Here is a 20,851-nt window from a genome sequence, read left to right as displayed (position 1 = left end):
GTATAGCACTTACCACTATGTGAAATTATCTTTTTTGTTTCCAGATTTATTGAGTGCATAGACTGTAAGCTCAGTCAGAGCAGAGCTTAGCCTGTTTTGGTCACTGATGTTTCCCTAGAGCCAAAAACAAGAGCTTGGAACATCATAGGCACGCAATAAATATTCACTGAATAAAAGACTGAACCAAAAATAAAGGGAGAGACTTGGAGTGGTGCATAATTAAGCAGTCCAGTCACTCCTGGAAATGTATTCCCAGATTCAACTTTTCCACATCACTCCTGTTTTTTACAGATTCTTCTCTTTTTCTTCCCTTCTACATCCAAGTGCTTTGGCATAAGGACTGGGTGTAAGTCAAAGACAGCCATTTATAGATAAGTAGAATGTTTGTAGCTGGGAGTCTACTTCTCCATACTGAGATTTGTTTAGATTAAAACTAAGCAAAGAATTTTCTTAGTTAAAGAATGATACAACTTCAAAATCATGCAGTCACTATCATGCCTGCAAATGACATCAGGCAGGACATTTCTTGAATGGGGCCTCTCAAGGCTGCCAACAATTCTGTTTCATATGATAATCACTATAACACCAAACTTGATTGAGTCCTTACTTAGTATTAAGGATTTGTAATACATTTTCTGCTTAATCTTCTCCACTACCCTGTGAAGTACTATGATTCCCATTGTACAGATGGGGAAAATTAACACTCAAGGAAGTTACCTAACTTGCCCAAAGTCAGTTAATCAGCAAGTGGCAGAGCACAGATTCAAGTTCATGACTCAAGATGCTAGGGGCTTTGCTTAGTTGACATTTATTTTTATTAATTATTATTACTAATTCTGTGACAAACTTTCATAGAACTTTTCTATAAAATTATTGTTTTTTAAAAAATTCTTGTGTAGTTTTCCAAACATTTAAATATCCAGAGCTGGGCTGATTCTTACCATAAATGGAACAAGTAACTTGCTTAATATTAGTTTATGACCCTAAAATATAGAAGAATCAAAAGGCCCCCATACAAAAATTCCTCCTCCTGCTGGACTACCATACATCCTGAATTTTTTTTTCATTAAATTCATTGAAAAGGGTCATTTCTGGAGACGTAAGAATTTTAGCTGTCAGAACATATGTAGGACTGTTAACATGAGAGCAACGATTAATGAACAGTAATCACACTAGTATTTCCTAGTGCCCTGAGGGAAGGAAGAAACAAGGAGCTATCTGAGCTTGGACCACGAGTATCATTTTTGATTTGAGTTTCATTCAACCAGACTACAAACAAAGTAAGGATACCCATACTTTTATAGTATGGACAAAGAAGAGAGGCTCTGGGAAATATGGGTATGGGGCTGTGCAAAATGTGAACAGATGAGATGTGTCTTCAATAGCAAAATCTTCAGTTTTCTTAGAGACCCAAAGTGGTCCCCAGCTACCATAAACATATCACAAGTGTCCCTTTAGACACACTAAACTACACCTGGCCTAAAGGACTCTGTGCCTTCCAGAATCTAAGGACAGAGACAGCTTTCTATATAATCAGCTAATTGAATGGAAGGTTTTACAAAGAAAACTCTCTCCTACTAGAACCCTCCTTACATGAAAAGAACTTTGTGCCATTCTCTAAATCAATGGTTTCCCAACTCATCAATCGAGGAGCTGGTTAAACATGCAGATACCTGGAGTTCACCCTACAGATCTAACCCAGAGATCTGTAGATCTGGTGTAGGGCCAGGAAACTACGTTTTACCAAACATCCCAGACTGTTCTGAGGCACAGGATCTGAAGATCACTCTTTAAGAAATATGAGCACAGGGACTGAATTCCAGGCTGCTCGCCATAGCTGCTTGAAACCTCAGGGTTTTCTTTTGGCCATTACCAGAAACTTTTCTAGAATTATATAAGAATTGGGGAAGTCATATTTTAGTTGATTGTATAAAATAAAGATGCTTTATTCACTCTATAAAATGTGAATGTATTTTCATGATTTATAGCTACCAGGATGGATAAGCTGTCTCTCTTTCAGAAATGACAGTGTGCCTTATAGAAGGAGATGCACAACAGGAGTTTTAACAGCAGAATCCCTTGATGTGCTCATAAAGTTACATTATCAGCAAAGCTACTTAACCAAAACCTTAGCTTTTTCTTCTAAAAAAATAGGCAACATACATTTCTTATGGTAGAAACTGTCTCCATCCATCTCTATTATTGTAGAAGTTTCTCTGAAATGAGCATTTTTTAAAAGGTGGTAACATTTTCCCCCTGCTGCCTTGCAGCCAATGCATAGGTATTCAGAAAATCTCTTACTTACGTTCTCATACACATACGTGTAGTAAAAATCTCCCCTTCTGCTTCTGTTAGCCCTGGCAACACTTTGGATTTACTTCAGTCTAAATGTACAGACTTTGAGAAATACAACATAAGTTTATTTTCTCCCATCTGAATTTTAGTGCCTTTAGGTTAGTTTCTAGCTAACTTGCCTTTTGCAGTATAGTCCAGAAACCATTAGTGTTCCAGCAGAGGTTTCTGTTATTCTCCATACTCCCATGTCAGAACTTTCCTCTCTGTTTCTTCCTTCTTTGCTACGCATATTAGCAGGAAGCTAAGTAGAGCAGATGGGTAAGAAAGAATCAAGTCATGACAGCCTTCAGTACAGTAATTATAAAAGCCACAGCTTTGAAAACTGCCTGATAAGCAGAGAGCCAAGCAGCTTATGTGTTGTGGCCTAGTCCTCCAAAAATCCAAATGCAGTTCTTGACAGGAAATCATATTGAACTTTGAATATTTAATGTGGTTATTGGCCAAAAGAACAATAGGTGGGTTTTCAGTGAATATTAATAGTAGGTTAACAGCTTGGAATAAAAAGGGATAGAAAGCAAGCTAGGTCTCCACCATCATCTTTGCTCTGGTAGGCCAGGCAGCCGTGGAACTGTGTTAACATAATTAGGAAAACAACCTTAGTTAGCCAAAACAAGGAAAACAGGAAAGTCTTCTTTGTGTTCATTGCCATGGCAGCCACCCAGCTTCTGCCAGGCTCCTCCCCAGAGATTATGCAGAGGTTAGGAGGAAAAGATAAGGAGACCAGATAGAGGGATCAACCATTGAAGGGATCTAAAGGAGACAAATCAAGGGGGATTTGCTATCTAGGGTCCTCTGAAGATTCTAAAATGGGAAACAAGTGGTAACAAACCCCAACATGCAGGGAGAGACAGTTCAGGTCAGCTTTCCACTAGAAGGAGCACTGTGTAAGGGAAAACAGTTAACAAGGAGGTTCAAGTTCCAGTCCTACAGTTTCATAGCTATGTGATTCTGGGCAAATTACTTATTTCTCTGAGATAAAAAGTCTCCTTATTTATTAAAAAGTGATGTGTGTGCCTTACTCCTAGGTGATCAAATGGTAACATGTTATACAAAAACATTCTGTAAAACCCAAAGTACCAAATAAATATAAGTTGTATATTTTCTCTCTCCCTTCTGTTGAGAAAGGGATTTATGGTGGAAAGAAAAGGATTTTTGTACTGGTATATGGATGTTAGGGGAAAAGAGTATGAATATGGGAATAATTGTAATAGCCACCCCTGTGAGGAAAGATACTCTATCTTCCAATCAAAAAAAAGAAACTTACTGAGTGGGGACTTCAGAAGTTGTGGTGTGACCTGCTATGCTAATCTACATCCATAGAAATGTGAGAACTTACTTTCCAACAGAAAGTGTCCCATTAACTTTCAGTTCTGTGAGAGGAATAACAATAACTTAAACACTTAATGAGCACTATACTAAACACTTTATATTATTAATGTATTTAATTCTCACAACAACCCCATAAGATGTAGATGGTCTTTTTATCTCCAATTGTCAGTAAGGAAGCAGAAGCACAAAGAACATGCACAGGGTCACAGAACTAGCAAATAAATGATGGAGTTTGGATGTAGTCCCAGTGATCTGGCTTCAGAGTCCAGTCTCTGAACTGCCCAGTATACTTCTTCTTAGAATAAGTCACCAAAGGTATACAAGCTGGATATGGGAGCAGAGTTAAGGGGAGACAAATAGACCTGAACCAGTAACTATGCTGGGTATTTCTATTTGGGTCAATTGTATTAAAATTAGGATTATTCATTTCTATGCTTTTTTACGTTGTTCCCAGCCAAAAGATCCTTTAAAAGTTCTAATTCGGGCTTCTCTGGTGGCGTGGTGGTTAAGAATCCGCCTGCCAATGCAGGAGACACAGGTTCGAGCCCCGGTCCAGGAAGATCCCACACGCCACGGAGGAACTGAGCCCGTGTACCACAACTACTGAGCCTGTGCTCTAGAGCCTGCGAGCCACGACTAATGAAGCCCGCACGCCTAGAGCCCATGCTCCGCAACAAGAGAAGCCACAGCAATGAGAAGACCGCATACCACAATGAAGAGTTGTAGCCCCTGCTCGCTACAACTAGAGAAAGCCCATGCGCAGCAGTGAAGACCCAATGCAGCCAAAAATAAATAAATACATTTATTTAAAAAAAAATTCTAATTCTATTTCAGCAGCAATGATGGGCAAGGGGATTTCCCCACTGCTTGAAAATGCTTGGAAGGATCATTGTAGCAACGGTGCAGTGACAACGGCCCCATGAACCCATGAAGAATCCATAAAACTAGGAAAGAAGAAGCCTAGCACGTGAAAACCCTCTCCAGACCTCTTCCTGCTCAATATTCTCTTTCCTCAACCCCAGCCAACCTGGAGGTTTTTGCTATAAATTCAGTAAAGCAGTATAAACTCAGTGTAAATCCATATAAGGATAAACTATAGATAAGATTTCTTCTTCCGTGGACAATTTAAATTAAGAAAGTTGTAGAAGTTAAATTTTAGGGTTTTGAATTCCTGCTTTACATATTTATGGTTCAAGAATTGTTTCAACGTGAAAATCATTTCTGAACGGTGGAATGTTTCTTGTAATCTTATTTGGGCATGAAGGGGCTATATAAGCATTTATGATAGGTTAATACTTTGACAAATGTGTTATTAGTGACTTTAAAACATTCATCATGATAGCAAATCATTCCTCTTTGTATATCCCAAATGGGTGAAATTCCCAAGACCAACATTGGCATGGGAAGTCGGCCTGAACATTTCTCTGGAGTAAGCTCTTGGCTCAGATGCCTCCAGGAGGTTGGACCAATTTGAAGGATCTGGTTTAACTCTCTCATGGAGTTAGAGCACTGGTTATTGTGCAATAAATACTTTCTAAGTGGAAGTGAAATGCAACTTAGTTCACTCTAGCTAATTGGGCCAGACTAGGTTAGGACAGATTCTATAGCAGACCAGCTTTGGCCTCTTTATAAAGAACCCACCTGGGGAAAAAGTATAAAGGAGATTAATGTCCCTGACTCAACCCCCAGATAGTCCCATCACCACAAAGTTAGGTTCCTCAATGTAATCCTCATCAACGTCAACCCCCATCCCACTTAGCCTCCCCTCAACATATACACAATAAAGACAGCATCAGGGCTTTTAGCTGGTACTCTCCCTTCTCTACTAAAACTTTTCTTTTTCCTCTATTGTGCATCCTTTGGATCATTTACCTCTCACAGAAACAAGTTCTCCCTTCTACCCTTCTCAGTAAATTTCATTTTATGGGAGACCTAACAAAGACATTAGCCTTTGTACATTTAGGCCAAATGATTAAATTGACTTTTAATGACACAAATTTTACGACAGGTAGATATTTTGGCACATCTCAAATCAGAGGAAAATGGTATTTTCTTAGTTGTTCTGAGAAGCCTCCATCCCTGTGGGACTAGAATCCAGGTCTCCTGACTCATAATCCAATTCTCTTCCCATCTTACCTGCTGACTCTTGGATCAGACTGAGGCTGGAGTCTGATTCAGCCTGTTTTTTTTTCCTTGCATTAAAAAAAAAACTCTGATGTGTAACCTAAATTCAATAACCACTTCTGATATTTATAGCTGAGTATTTAGTATTTTGAATGGCATTTTGAGCTCTAAATAATTTTATTAAATATTAGTACTAAAACTGCCTTGACATCACAGAACTAGTGGCTACAAAATTTTAGCGTCTCACATCCCAGTAAACTGGTTGTATATTTTATACTGTGTTTGACATTTGTAAAGACAACAAGATTCAAGATCTGAGGTCTGTGTCACTGAAGAGATTGCATCAAAATCCAGCGCTTAGTAGGTCCCATCTCTGAAGAAATTCACAAGGAGACCAGTGTGTTTACCTTGCTGTGATCCAGCAGAGCAAACAAACAACTGGGTTCTGTGATGTCTTTTTACTGCCTAATGTTTAAATATTGCCAGTGAAACGGAATTATACCTTTAGCTCTGCCACTGAGATGCATTATTTTTCATTCTAGTAATATGTTTTCATGGCTAAAATGAAAAAGGAAATGAGAGGAAAATATTTAACCATGGCCACATGATATGCCACATTTCTGTGAACAATCTGTGTGCTTCCAAACATCATTTGCACACTTACCATTTTATAATTAACATATTTTAAGACTGAGATCATAATCTATAGCAGACCAAAGATCAAAGCTCTTCTTCCAGCCTGGCTAAGGTATACTTTAGTCAGATATTGTTTTGAGGACCTTAACAAAGTACAATCTCCATGCTTTGCTCTCTTTAAATCATGTAGCACTTCAGACAGATAACCAATCATCTGACATCAGTTATCTGTTCTAACTACATTATATGCAAAAAAAGAAAAAAAAACATTCATATCTACTGTGTAAATTCAGATCTCACTACTGGTGACACATTCTTCCTATTGTTAGTTGAATTCTCTGTTAAATCTCCAAGCAAATGAGCCTTATATCAAGGAGGCTAAGAAGTTTTATATTCATTAGTTAGAGCCTTTGAGCTATCTTTCTAATTGGAAAAGAAATTTTTAAGATTACCTGAGCTCCAAAGGTTATTTTGGTGTACAAGGTAAGGGATGATCACTATGTGGTAGAAAATTACAAAAGAGATATCATTGTTAGGCCTTCAGCATTGATGGTATTGTCTGGGCCAAAAGATTATATTCCAGTGCCTGATTTTTCCTTCGCTTTTACAGCTCTTGTTTGAAAACAGACCTAATTGAGATTCAAATGCTTTATATTTTGATAGAGTTTTTACTGCAATTGCACATGGAGCTATGGCCATTGGAGAAACACTTGTTTTGGCACCTGAATATTCGAGAGCCAAATCTGGGGCTGCACATCTGTTTGCTTTGTTGGAAAAGAAACCAACTATAGACAGCTATAGTCAAGAATGGAAAAAACCCGTAAGCACAACTCTGATTTTAAATGTCCACTTATTATTAATTGTCTATATGCATGCTCTCTAAATAGAGACTTAAATGAAGGCATTATCTGATAACTGCAAAAGAGAGTGCTATAAAGAATTAAAAGCTTGTATAAATAATTGTTACGGCTACAAAGGGAGAAAGGGGGTCTTAATCAAATTTTCACCTCTGTTACTAAAATGTACAGACTTTATATTTAAAAATATGTGCTTCTAGGGCTTCCCTGGTGGTGCAGTGATTGAGAGTCCGCCTGCCGATGCAGGGGACATGGGTTTGTGCCCCGGTCCGGGAAGATCCCACATGCCGCGGAGCGGCTGGGCCCGTGGGCCATGGCCACTGAGCCTGCGCATCCAGAGCCTGTGCTCCGCAACGGGAGAGGCCACAACAGTGAGAGGCCCGCGTACCGGAAAAAAAAAAAAAAAAATGTGTTTCTAGTTTATTTATTTGCCTGATGCCATGAGAATATTCTGGAACAAATGATTGATTTATATATTTCATTTTACTTAGACTGCAAAAGTTTTAGTCTGGGATAAAGATTTGCATTAGGATTTATTCATTTTTTTCCTCTGGTAACATAAGCAAAGTAAATAGTGCCCTGCAAGTTCAGATGCCATTTTTCATGGGAAATATATCTGCAAACAAAAGAGAGAAAAAGGGAACTATATTTATTAAATTATTAAATATTAAAACACATGCACATATTTAGTCACAAACTCTAAAAAACTGTGAATATTAAAAGGGAAGCAATAGGAAGATTGTATAATTTCAAAATAAGCCTCTCAATAGTAGTCTTATACATTAAACATATATTCAATTTTTCTAGACATTTTAAATTTAAAAGAATAGCTATTAGGTATATACTTAAAAGAAAATTTTCATTTAAAAGTATTTCCCTCTAGAATTTTAACAGTAGATTTATATGTACGATAGCTTAAAATAGTACATTATCACTAGAACTTCATAATTATTAAAAGGAATCCTGGTTGTTAGAAACAAAAAGATCATGAAATTCTCAAAATAGAATACTCTAAGATACATTATTGTCAAAATAAGATTTTATACTTGTCTTTTGGAAAGTAAAGTATGTAGGAAACTTTTTTAATCTTAGAATTTAGATATTTAATAATATTACTACTCATTTCTTTCTAAACATTACAATAGAGGGATTGAGCATCTCATTGATAAATGTCCTCATAGAACTGTATACAAGACATAGAATGTGGAAATGTTCCTTATAAAGACTACAAAATTGTTATTTAATCTTTATTTTATTTAATATATGAATACATATAAATATCAGTCCCTATGCTTTAAAAAAGTTAAAGTCTGGTAAAACAAAATTGGCAAATATTGATAGTTATTGAAGCTGGGAGATAGGCGTATAGCAGTCCGTTACATATTATTCTCTCTACTTTTATAGAAGTTTGAAATATTCCATAACAAAATGTTTAAAATAGTAGGAATAAATTTTTAAACGTATTAAGTCTAGAAATTTAGAACATCCCTCTATGCCTTTCCAAAAGGCACCAGAGCATACACAGAAATAATTGCACTCTCATTATTCTGCAGTATCCTGAGGTTATTTTAAAAACTTTTTTTTCACAAATAATATTCATGTGTTGTAGTGGGCAAAACAAAAAGCATTGAATAAGCTTAAAATAAGCTACTACTATAACTTAATATTTTGGCATATATCCTTCCAGGATATATTTTTTCTAATTCTAGACCTCTTGACCATATGTTAACATTTCTTTCCTTTGACAACAGAATAATTTCATTGTCAAACAGTTTTTGGTACTCCTCCCCTCCACCTACCCCCGCCTCCTACCTATATACTGGGCTTGGAATATGCTGAGTATGACTATTAAACCTGACTACTTAAAATGCAGTTGATTGAGGGCAAACATGAAGTTCAAAAGAAGCTAAAATCTTATGAACCAAATATATAAATGGAAAGTTAATCGTCATTTACTGATCATTCTGGAAAGTCTTTTATAAACATCCCTGGTGTACATAAGTATTGGTTTACAAATTACCAACCACTAAAGAGAAAGAAGCATAGAGAGAAAGATAAACTTTTAGGCAAGTGTCACTGACAAAAAGTGATCAATTAACATAAATCTGAATTCAAAATATAATGTATATTAACTGTAAAACACGGTGCAACCTACAAAAATAACATTTATAGGGGCTTCCCTGGTGGCGCAGTGGTTGAGAGTCCGCCTGCCGATGCAGGGGGCACGGGTTCATGCCCCGGTCCGGGAAGATCCCACATGCCGCAGAGTGGCTGGGCCTGTGAGCCATGGCCGCTGAGCCTGCACGTCCGGAGCCTGTGCCTCGCAACGGGAGAGGCCACAACAGTGAGAGGCCCGCGTACCACAAAAAAACAAACAAAAAAAACCACATTTATATGTACAGTTGATGAGGACCCCAGCTATGCTGAATTAAGCAATAAATGTCTATAAAGCACAAACTAATTTTTAAAAAATGTATTTATTTAGAGCAGCTGGTCAAACAGCTAATTTACAGATTGCACTGTGACTGGGTACTGAAGCCAAAGGAAACTAGTGATTTTAGGAACTTGGTGAAGTCCCGTAGTGAAGACAAGAACTACAGATATAAAAATCTCAACAGAAGTGACAGAAACAAATATGCAGTCAGCAACTCTATAGAAAGGAATACAATGTTTAAAATTAAAATGGTTGGACTTCCCTGGTGGCACAGTGGTTAAGAATCCGCCTGCCAATGCAGGAGACACGGGTTCGAGCCCTGGTCCGGGAAGATCCCAGATGCCACGGAGCAACTAAGCCCGTGCGCAGCAACTACTGAGCCTCTGCTCTAGACCCCCTCGAGCCACAACTGCTGAGTCCATGTACCACAACTACTGAAGCCCGCTCACTCTAGGGCCCGCAACAAGAACAGCCACCACAATGAGAAGCCTGCACACCACAACGAAGAGCAGCCCCAACTCGCCACAACTAGAGAAAGCCCGTGCGCAGCAACAAAGACCCAATGCAGCCAAAAATAAATAAATTTATTTTAAAAATAATAAAATTAAAATGGTTGTGGAAACATGCACAATTTTCAGAAAGCACTCAGCCAATGTGCTATAATTTGTTACAGCCTTTCTAAGTCATCCTCTAAACACTGCCAACTTTCTTTCACAGGACACATGTGAAGGGAATATAGAGTTCCGAAAAGTCTCTTTCTTCTATCCATGCCGCCCAGATGTTCTAATCCTTCACAGTTTATCCCTCAGCATTGAGAAAGGGAAGACTGTAGCATTTGTTGGGAGCAGTGGCTGTGGGAGAAGCACTTCTGTCCAACTTCTACAGAGATTTTATGACCCAGTGAAAGGACAAGTGGTAAGACTGAATTCAAATACAACTTATCTGGGGGTTAGTGGGGCTATTCTTAAACATTCCCTTGGGCTTAAGCATCCTCGCTGATTTGGGGAGGGCAAACAGTGCGGTAGTTAAAAAAAAAAAATACTCTATGCCTTAACTAAGAGGATAAGCAAACCAATAAAAGAAATGATGGATAGGACTTTGAGGCTAAGATCAAAGCTCCAAAGATTCTTCAACCATTATAGAGCAGAAATTTTGATCTTATAAGCCATGGAATTCTCTTAGAATACAGGTGTTGGAAGATGGGTGTAATATCAACATCTGGGCTCTTTTGTCACTCTGTTCTGCCTCCCTGGTTCAGGCTTCCTGCTATTCACTCTGGCCGTCTCCACCTCCCAACTCTCAAAACCTTAGACATGATTAGAGCTTCTTTGAATCAGCTCTGTTAAGTTCTGCATCCTGATCTCAAAAAAATGCAACCTCTCCCTCCTTTAACTTGTATTCAGATTTTCAATTATTCTCTCCCCACAACCACCACCAAATTACACACACACAAAGACAATTTCCTGTTCTGCCTTCTCCTACCGCCACAAAAAACCGTAAGTCCATAAAAGTCAAAAATTGTCATGTGAGTCATCCTTCTGCTGCAATTTACAGTCTTTTCCCCATCACAGAGTCTCAAAGACTCTTTGAAAAATGGAACAGTCCAAAATGGCTGCCTCGTTACAAGAGAAAAAAATGAGTTAACAATGAGTATGAAAATCAGGCGACATTCACCTATTAGCACATAGCATAGCACGCTCCCTCCTTTAAACTTTCCAATGAGTTCCCACCACAGTTACAATAAACCAGAGTCCATACCATCAAATCAAGGTCGTTCATGATCTGGCCCCTGCCTCTCTTTCCAAAGTCCTCTCCTATCCCTCCTAGCTCGTTATGCGCTGTGTGTCAGTCTCACTGGCTTCTTTATGTCCTTTAAACACACTGTGGACCTTTGTTCTTGCTATTCCCCTGCTTCGAATGTTCTTACTCTAACTTCTTTGCCAATGTCTTCTCATCATTCATGTCTCAGTCTAAATGCTACTTCCTTAGATAGAATATAATGCATCCCGTCGCCCCCTTCCCAAATCCTCACCACACCCTTAGTCACCCTCTATCCCATTATCTTGTCTTCATGACACTTTCTTTTTCTGATGTTATTGAGTTGTTTGTGTGCTTATTGCCTGCCTCTCTCCACCAGAATATAAGCTACAGGAGGGTAAGAGCTTTGTCTTGTTTATTACTGTTTCCCCAGTGTCTGAAGAGTCCCCATCACATAATAGGTATGCTCATCAAATGTCACTTGAATTTTGTTATACGTCCATGTGAATAAACATGGCTTTGTACAAAATGACTTATTTCTGCATGTGGACTACTGTATCATTCTGCACCTACTCTCTCACCAGGCTTTAATAAAGTGGGGTCCTGTTGCAGTGGAGGTTGGTATTTTTTCATCTGACTTCAGTACAGAGCAGCAGACGTTTATCCTAGACTCTGAGCAGGTCTCTAGAATATATAGCCATTCCTAGAAATGTCAAGTAAGTTTAGGAGTCGGTACTTTAGTCAGTTACATGCTGTCTGCTTCTATACAACATATGATTTATGAACCTTCCTTGGATAACATTATACTATGAAACAGCTTGAATTCCTAACCTTCTTGTTATGATTTGTATATGTTTGAATACAGTGAACCGTAACATGATACAGTTGTTGGATCTTCTCATACCATTTTCCGTTCTGCTTTTGGCAGCTCTTTGATGGTGTGGATGCAAAGGAATTGAACGTACAGTGGCCTGTGCTATTCAACTGTAGCATTGCTGAGAACATTGCCTATGGTGATAACAGCCGTGTCGTGCCATTGAATGAGATAAAAGAAGTAGCAAATGCAGCGAATATCCACTCTTTTATTGAGAGTCTCCCTGAGGTAAGAAAATTTCTGAAATCTTGAACTACAAAGCTGTCAAGTAAGCCCAAGTATTTTATTGGGCCTAAGTGGTTATTTTTATGTGCTCCATGGATTACACAATTTAGTTATTGCTAGCATCTAATGTAAAGTTAGATATAAAAAGCAAAATTTGAGATTTTTGTGTGACTATTTTTTCCAAGACCAAACTGTATTAATAGTCACAGAATTAATTTTCATATTTTGATTCTACACCTTCTATTCATTTATACTCTGCCATGTCTACACCACCATCATCCCCCTCTGGACAACCTTAGTAGCCTCTTAATCTATTTTCCTGCTTCCAGTCTTGCCCCTTTCTAATTCTTCCTCACAGCAACTGGAAGGATCTTTTAAAAACATAAAGTAAATCACACCCCTCCCTGCTTAAAACCTCCTAATGGCATCCCTTTGCACGAAGAATGAAGTCAAAACTCCTTATGTGGCTGGCAAGGCCTTCGATGATCTGGCCCTGCTTGCCTCTCCAGCGCCTTGCACATCATGTGCTCCCTCTGCTCCAGCAACACTGGCTTCTTTCTGTCTCATCAGTTGGCCAAGTTCTTCCCTACCACAGGACATTACCATTTGCCATTTCTTCAGCTGGGGCCTCCCTTCCTCTGGCTCTTTGAAGTGGCAGCTCCTTAACTTTCAAGATCTTTCAGATGTCACTCTTGCAGAGGCCTTCCTTGGCCACCTTATTTGAAAGAGTCCCCACCAGCCCTTATAGCCTATCACATAGTCTTCAGGGCACTCATCGCAGTCTAAAATTACCCTGGTGCTTATTGACTTGTTTAGGGCCTCCTTTTCCCACTCAAATGTTAAGTAAATGCCTGCCATTTTTGTGACCTCTCTGTATTGGCTGTGATGGCTGACACAAAATCTCAGAAAAGTTAAAAATCTTGGCTAACTGTAGAGAAGCCTTTAGCATAGCAAGCATTGATTACAAATCCAGAAGTAGTGCATAGAGACACTGTAACTGCAGCTTAAAATTCTTGCAATACCTGTTTAAACCTACATATACACATAGATAAAATAAAAATAGAGATACCTACTTTTGATTGGAAACAACTTTTATAATGTGATTTTCTAGCTCACTTTAAAAGGAAATGCCAAAGTTTAGTAAGCATTATATCAAACAACTAATCTAGTGCCCTGTTCTTTGGGGGAGGATACTGGTCACCATACTTTCTTTTATACTACTAGATCTTCCCTCACCATCTCCTGTCCACACTAATTGATGCCTCTAACTATAAATGGGCCTTTAATACAATTTCCCTAACTCCAGTAAGTTTCTTCATTACTACCTATAATAGAAGGAGTAACATATTTTTATCAATATTGTGACCCTATGTCTTTCCCTGTTTTTACTAAGGCATTCATTGCGTTATTGATTCAGGGTCAGATTATTATCCACATACTCCTGATAGGTTTTTTCCTTTAATTTATACATGGTAAAATGCTATCCATTTTATATTTGTACCATTTGACTTTTGTCCTTAAATTGCTTATTATCTTTCATTCTTTTCGTTGTACTATTTCTCAGATTTACCCAAAACTACATACTGCAGAGATTCAGTGTCCTTTTTACAATAAACTTTGAGAATAAAGATGATGTTATTTCCAAAAGAAAGAATAGCTTTTTTCTCAGTGTTTTTAACTTTAGTTTACCTTCATATCACTGTTACCCCTAAAATATATACAACCATAGAGAAATCTGGTGCCAAAATATCATTCTGGAATAGGACAGTGGAACTACTAGTCTAGCAGCAATGAAAATGACCATTTGGAGTGAAGAGAAGATAGGGAATTTGGGAGATCACTTAGGAGCTATTTCCAGGGTTAAGTTATGAAGGCCTGAATTAATAATTATAAAGTGAAGTAAAACAAGGAAAAGGATGTAAAAGATGTCATAAAAGTGGATTGTCAGGACTTACCTTAAGGTTGTCTGTAGAAAGTGAGCAAGAAAGTACATAATACACTGGGCAGCTTGCTGGAATAAAAACACACAGAGCATATGGTGAGAGTACAGAAGAAGGAATGACGAAGTCTCCTTTTTTTTTTTTTTAACCATGCAAAAACACCTTTATTAACGGTTTGAACAGGTTCAGCTATTACTAAAACTGGTAACTTCTAATCTTAAATTGGGGCAAATGACTAGAGTGCAGAGTGATGCCATCATTGGGCATTATGAATGCAAGACTGAATAATTAACAGCCACCCCTCAGACGGAGGACCAGGTGCAGGGTCGACTCTTTCTGGATGCTGTAATCAGAAGGAGTGCGGCCATCTTCCAGCTGTTTGCCTGCAAAGATGAGCCTCTGCTGATCAGGGGGGATGCCTTCTTTATCCTCGATCTTGGCCTTCATGTTCTCGATGGTGTCACTGGAGCTCAGAGAAAACCACACAGAGGATGTTGCTTTGAACTGGGTTTTGAAGAATGAGTAGTTCACTAGGCAGAGAGGGGACAACACCATTCTTAGGAGGCAGAATAAGCTCATGAAGAAACACATATATGTGAAAGGGTTTTAGGTATTTTGGGGAAAATAAATTTAAAATTCTGAGCATAAAGCATAAACTGGGGAATTGAGAAGAAGAAGCCAAACAAAATATGCACATGGACTAAATGCGAAGGTTCTGATTTACCAGGCTACGTTTGGAAATGGGAAACCGCTAGACATTTTTAGGCAGAGAACTGACATGATCAAATTTTTAAAGAAAATAATTGCATTTGCAGCTCAGCCTTTTGTTTGCTCATTCAAGAGGCTCTGTGGTCTCTGTGGCAATGGCATACACTGCATGAAAGGGGCAAGTCCTGGTACATTACAACAGTCTAGATGAGAGAAATTCAGGTCCGCATTTTCTTTCCCCCAGCTCCAATTTCCAAAAGTTCTTAAACTCCATGCCCTCCTCTCCCCTCCACGCACAAAGACCATGTGTTTGATGTCAATTTGTTGGGTGGCCAAAATGATGTGAGGCTTTATGAAATCTTTATTAGTCCTACTTAGAATGAATTGTCAAATATTTCTAAAGAAATATTCATATATTTGATTACTGGTTGCTACCCAGCCCTTTCTGGGGGTGTTAAATAATATATATCACATATTATATATATAGTATGTACAATTTACAGTATATTTTCTTCTAAAGTAAAAAAAAAAAAAATAGACTTCTTAAACAAATATAGCCCTGTGGGTTTCAGATAAAGGATTATGGACCTGTCTGGCAGATCAAGGCAGGAGGGTGAATAGCAGAGCATCAACTCAGAGCATGCTAAGGGTAACACATCTATGGTATGTGCCATGGAGATAACCTGCAGGCATTTGGAAATATCAGCCTGGAAGACGAGTTGGCATAACACTGACTTGGTCTTGAGGATCCTCGGAGAAACACAGCAGGTGTAGATGTCCCCTAGCGGCCGCAATTTCACAGGGTGGCAGCGCTCAGCCAAGCCACATGATGTCTCCCGCTGGAACCACACTGAAACTCCTTTCCAGGGCCTGCAGGGATCTCCAGAATGCAGTTGGTTTAGGACTAGACTCTTTCTGATGTTCCCTCCAGGATCCAACTGGTATTTAGACCCAGGTTCACATTGAACAGCTATTGCCCCTTCAGTGTCTCATAAAACAGGTGATTTCAGGGCACTCACTATCCCAGTGTTTGCCAGAAAATTTAGCTTTTCAGTTTAAACAGGAAGGAATGAAATCCGATAGTTCTTCTTTAAAAACAAACAAAAACCTTCAGTTTAAGTGTCTGAAAATGTTTTGGGGTTGCTATTGAGACAACGTGTATAGTCACATTTATAATCTGTTCTGCTTAATGATGGGCAAAAACATCTGAACTGTATTTTCAACCAATTCATTCTTGAGACTTACATCTCCCTGCAAGCCAGAGAAGGCCAAGAGATGCAAAGTGATTTCTAAGCTAGTATTGTATCTTCTTCAGCTATAATAGAGGAATCCACATACAATTTAAGCTGGACTGGCAGAAAGAGCTACAAGCCCATTATCATTCCCACCCAATCCTCTCTCAATTTTTGGCTTAAGATTGAATTCTCTAATGAGATGGGAACTTTGCAGTGTGTGGAAATGAACTACAGAGTTTTACCTGATTATCTGTTGCCCTATGATTCCAATTTTAATAAAATGCATTTTAGGAGGAAGAGACCCAGTGTGCTAGCAGTCCCAGATAAAAATCACAGAGGAGCTAGCTAAAGTCTGTTTTCTTCGTAGAGCATTCACTTCAGAAAGGATGCTTTTACTGGGCGTTAGTAATTCAGATACCCATTGTTTGATATAAAGTAAGCAACTGAGCATTTTAAGTTGAAAAATGAACTTTGACATGAAGCAGACACATTTGTTATAAAGTTATATCATAGGCTCTCTGGAAACCCACTCTGCTGGAAAGGCACCTCCTAAAGGCAGCCAGGTATGGAGGGAAAGCAATTGAATCAGGCTTCTCCAGGGCACTAAGATAAATAGCACATCAGTCATGTGCTGCATCTTCTCTATAATGCTGCTACAGGATCCACCTTTAGAAGGCTGTACACTTGGACTCACTTTCCCAGTGGAGCTCATCCATCCACACATCCTTGTCTGGGTACCAATGGCATGTATTTCTCAGACAACTGGCAAGGACTACTAGAAAGCAGTGTGAAACCTTGGAGGGAAGCAGAGTTAACAGGACAACCTAGAAAGCAAGTGGGAGCCTGCTTGCTGATCCATTGTGATTTAGGATGCCTTCAGGATAAGTGAAAAACTTCCTTTACCCTTCCATGGAGGGTAATACTGAAAAAGGGGTCATTAGTATGTAGGAGAGTGTAGAAACATTGTGAAGTGCTAAATGTCACTATCATGGCCTGAAAAGGTGAATGGACTGTCTCAAGATGTCAGCCTAACTTACTGCTAGGATGATACCTGGACCTCTGAGAAGGGCATCATGGCATCTGGAGAGATGTGCCCATAGAGGGTTGGTGAAAGTCAAAGTTACGGAACCCAATGATTTCCTTTAAAATGATACTTTAAATCATTTTGATCTGAAAACAGAAGACAATTTAACTTAATGGGGAAAGATTTGTGCTTACTGGGAACTTTTTTTCCCTAATAATTTTTTTCTTATGCTTTAATTTGAACAATTCCTTTGTAGAAGCACAATGGCAAAGGTCTACTGTTTGTGATCAGATTAGATATGTAAATGAGATGGTAGTGTTTACTGCTGGTTTAGCATTTATTAGCAACAAAGCCCAAGAATAGATTTTAGTACTTGTTGGGACACAAATTTTAGAGAGTAGCAAAATTTGAAATATTTAGATGGCTCTCGCCCACAGTTGCCATGTTAATTTAAATAACCAAGCCTTGCTTTCTTAATTACACATTCCTGTAATAGAAATACAACACACAAGTTGGACTGAAAGGAACACAGCTTTCTGGTGGCCACAAACAAAGACTAGCTATTGCAAGGGCTCTTCTCCGAAAACCAAAAATTTTGTTGTTGGATGAGGCCACTTCAGCCCTTAATAATGAGAGTGAAAAGGTAACATCCTCTTCTTTCATCTCAGGATGTAATATGAAGTATGAGAGTGGAGTATTGTGGAAGAAATGAAGCTCAGTTTGGGGAAGAAAGGCCTGGAGAGAATTGTAGTCATAGGGTCACCAGTTGTAATTAAGGTTTTGGCCTTTATAAAAAGGTTAGAGGCTGGTGGGGAGGTGGGAGAGAGTTGGGACACAGGGCATCTCATGTTTTAGAAAGGTTTTCTCATTTGAATTGGTCTCATTATCAAAAGGGACCCAATTCTTGAAATGTTTCTCCACTCAAGGAAAAAGCCCAATGAAAATTACTTTCCTGTTTTATTATTATTTTAATGATACCAAACAAAATAATAAGGCAATCTACATATATAAAAGAGTGATCTACCCTGCAATGTTGGAGCCTGCTACTCTACCTTCTGTAGACTATTAGCTCTGTTTGAGAAGGAAACAAGGGGGCGAACAGACATGTAACAATAAACCTACACTGTAAGGTGCTTCAGATGTTTAATTTTACTATGTCCTTGTCCCCTAATAGTTCTTGCATATAGCATGTTCTTATTTGTTAAATGAATGTTGGTTGAATGAATTATAATCTTTCATATTTATCAAGTGCTTATTATATACTACTATCTCAATCCTCACAACAACTTGATGAATTAGCTTATTTTATGCTCATTTTACAGGTCAGCACACTAAGGCTTAGAAAAGTTACGAAACTTCCCTAAATTTTAACAGATGGTGTCTGACCTAAGATCCCATGTGATTAATCACCACACAATTGCTATTTGTAGATGATTATCATTCTTTATTTCCAAGGAGACAGTGTGTTATGAAAGAAAAAAGTGGGACTTTTGGAACCAGACATATTTGGGCTGTAATCCTGGATTCATCAGTTACTAGCAGTGTGGCCTAGGTCCAGGGACCTGGACTTTTCAAATCTTGGTTTACTCATCAGGGAAATGAAAATAATCCTCACAGAGTTACTGAAAGAATTTAAATGAAATATCCATCATTGGAATATTTTATATAATCAGCAAATATTGGTTTTCACCCTCCACTTTCATTTCTTTTTTGTTGTTGTTTGTTTTTTGGCCGTGCTTCATGGCATGCAGGATCTTAGTTCCCCAACCAGGGACTGAACCCATGCCCCCTGCAGTGGAAGTGCAGAGTCCTAACCACTGGACCGCCAGGGAATTCCCTCATTTCTTCTTATATAGCATTATAACCTCATTGTAGCTGAGATGCTGTTTTAGCCAGGACAGTTTTACAACTAAATATTAAAAAAAAAGAAAAAAAAACCAACACAAACAAATAAAAAAATAAAACTGTGAGAAGAAACGAAGTAAGTAAATTAGACAATTCTACTTGGGTATGGAAATACTACTTTCCAGCTTTGACTTTGGAACCACTTACTTACACACAAATAACCACCTAATTTTTATTCATTGTCATGAAAGCTCTTCAAATTAAAAGTATTACTTAATGTGTCTATAATTACTTTTTCTAGATTTCTATTGAGTAGGGTATTTCACAAAGTAGGGTAGTTTCCTTGGAGATAAGCAAATACACAATGAATGTTATTAGATTACCTTAATTAATTTGACTTGCGCAAGTTTATTAGCATTTAACCCAAGGTAGCAATCACAGGTCCTTCTCTCTTCCAGGTGGTTCAGCATGCCCTTGATAAGGCCAGTAAGGGGAGGACATGCCTAGTTGTGGCTCACAGACTCTCCACGATACAGAATGCAGATCTGATAGTGGTTCTGCACAGTGGAAAAATAAAGGAACAAGGAACTCATCAAGAGCTCCTGAGAAATCGAGACATATATTTTAAATTAGTAAATGCACAGTCAGTGCAGTGATGCTGTTGGAGTTAACACGTATTTTGATCTTTGTGTAATGCAAAGAATAATTAGTAGGAATTAGGAATTACTTAATAATTATTTGGCATGCTTTGATCTCCTTTACTGCATGTATCAATAGAATCATGCTATTCAAGTACAGACATGTTCTGTTTACACACCACCTTCCCTTCAGATTTTTTTTTTTTTTTTTTTTGCGGTACGCGGGCCTCTCAATGTTGTGGCCTCTCCCGCTGCGGAGCACAGTCTCCGGACGCGCAGGCCCCGCGGCCATGGCTCACGGACCCAGCCGCTCCGCGGCATGTGGGATCCTCCCGGACCGGGGCACGAACCGGTGTCCCTTGCCTCGGCAGGCGGACTCGCAACAACTGCGCCACCAGGGAAGCCCCCCTTCAGATTTTTAAAAGGAAACAAAAATTACTAAATTCATTGAAGTGAGATAATCCCTGTATCCCTCACTTTATAAAAAGCACATTTGCTTATAAAGCAATTTGCTGCAAAGTGAATATTTTCCTTTAAACTTCCACTATGAAATTGGGAATATATTCCCAGAGGGAAAAATTACCCAGTTAACTAAATTAAAAGATTTTAGCAAAGAGAGAGTAAGATGTAGTTGGGCCTGTGGCATTGCAGGGAGAATGATTTTAATTTGGAACTTCCCAAATTTTGTAGCAAATTAGAGTACTTTGAGGTAGTCCTTCACTCCAGACCATAGGACGTTCTCTCATAATATCTCTCAATGCTTCTTTCAGTGAATATCCACTGTTTCCCAAAATTCCATTATATTCCTTTGTCAGGGGGTTAGGATTACACTGTAAAATTTCTGGCAGAATTAAGTAGTTATCTTCCAC

The 20,851-nt window shown here is 38.6% G+C and overlaps 1 protein-coding gene across 1 annotated transcript in view; it reads left to right on the top strand.

The window, feature by feature from the left end:
- Positions 1-20,000, top strand: part of ABCB5 (ATP binding cassette subfamily B member 5) — a gene marked incomplete at both ends in the record, with an annotated part of 111,721 nt that extends 91,721 nt beyond the window's left edge. Inside the window, 5 exon segments of the mRNA XM_082846228.1 lie at positions 7,108-7,264; positions 10,453-10,650; positions 12,422-12,595; positions 17,996-18,142; positions 19,803-20,000. Of these exon segments, the coding sequence (XP_082702354.1) occupies positions 7,108-7,264; positions 10,453-10,650; positions 12,422-12,595; positions 17,996-18,142; positions 19,803-20,000 (874 nt within the window).
- Between the last annotated feature and the right edge of the window lie 851 nt (positions 20,001-20,851).

The sequence above is a fragment of the Leucopleurus acutus genome (genome assembly GCF_964270905.1).
Source record: "Leucopleurus acutus genome assembly, chromosome: 9".
Taxonomy (NCBI): domain Eukaryota; kingdom Metazoa; phylum Chordata; class Mammalia; order Artiodactyla; family Delphinidae; genus Leucopleurus; species Leucopleurus acutus.
This window is presented reverse-complemented; position numbering and strand designations above follow the sequence as displayed.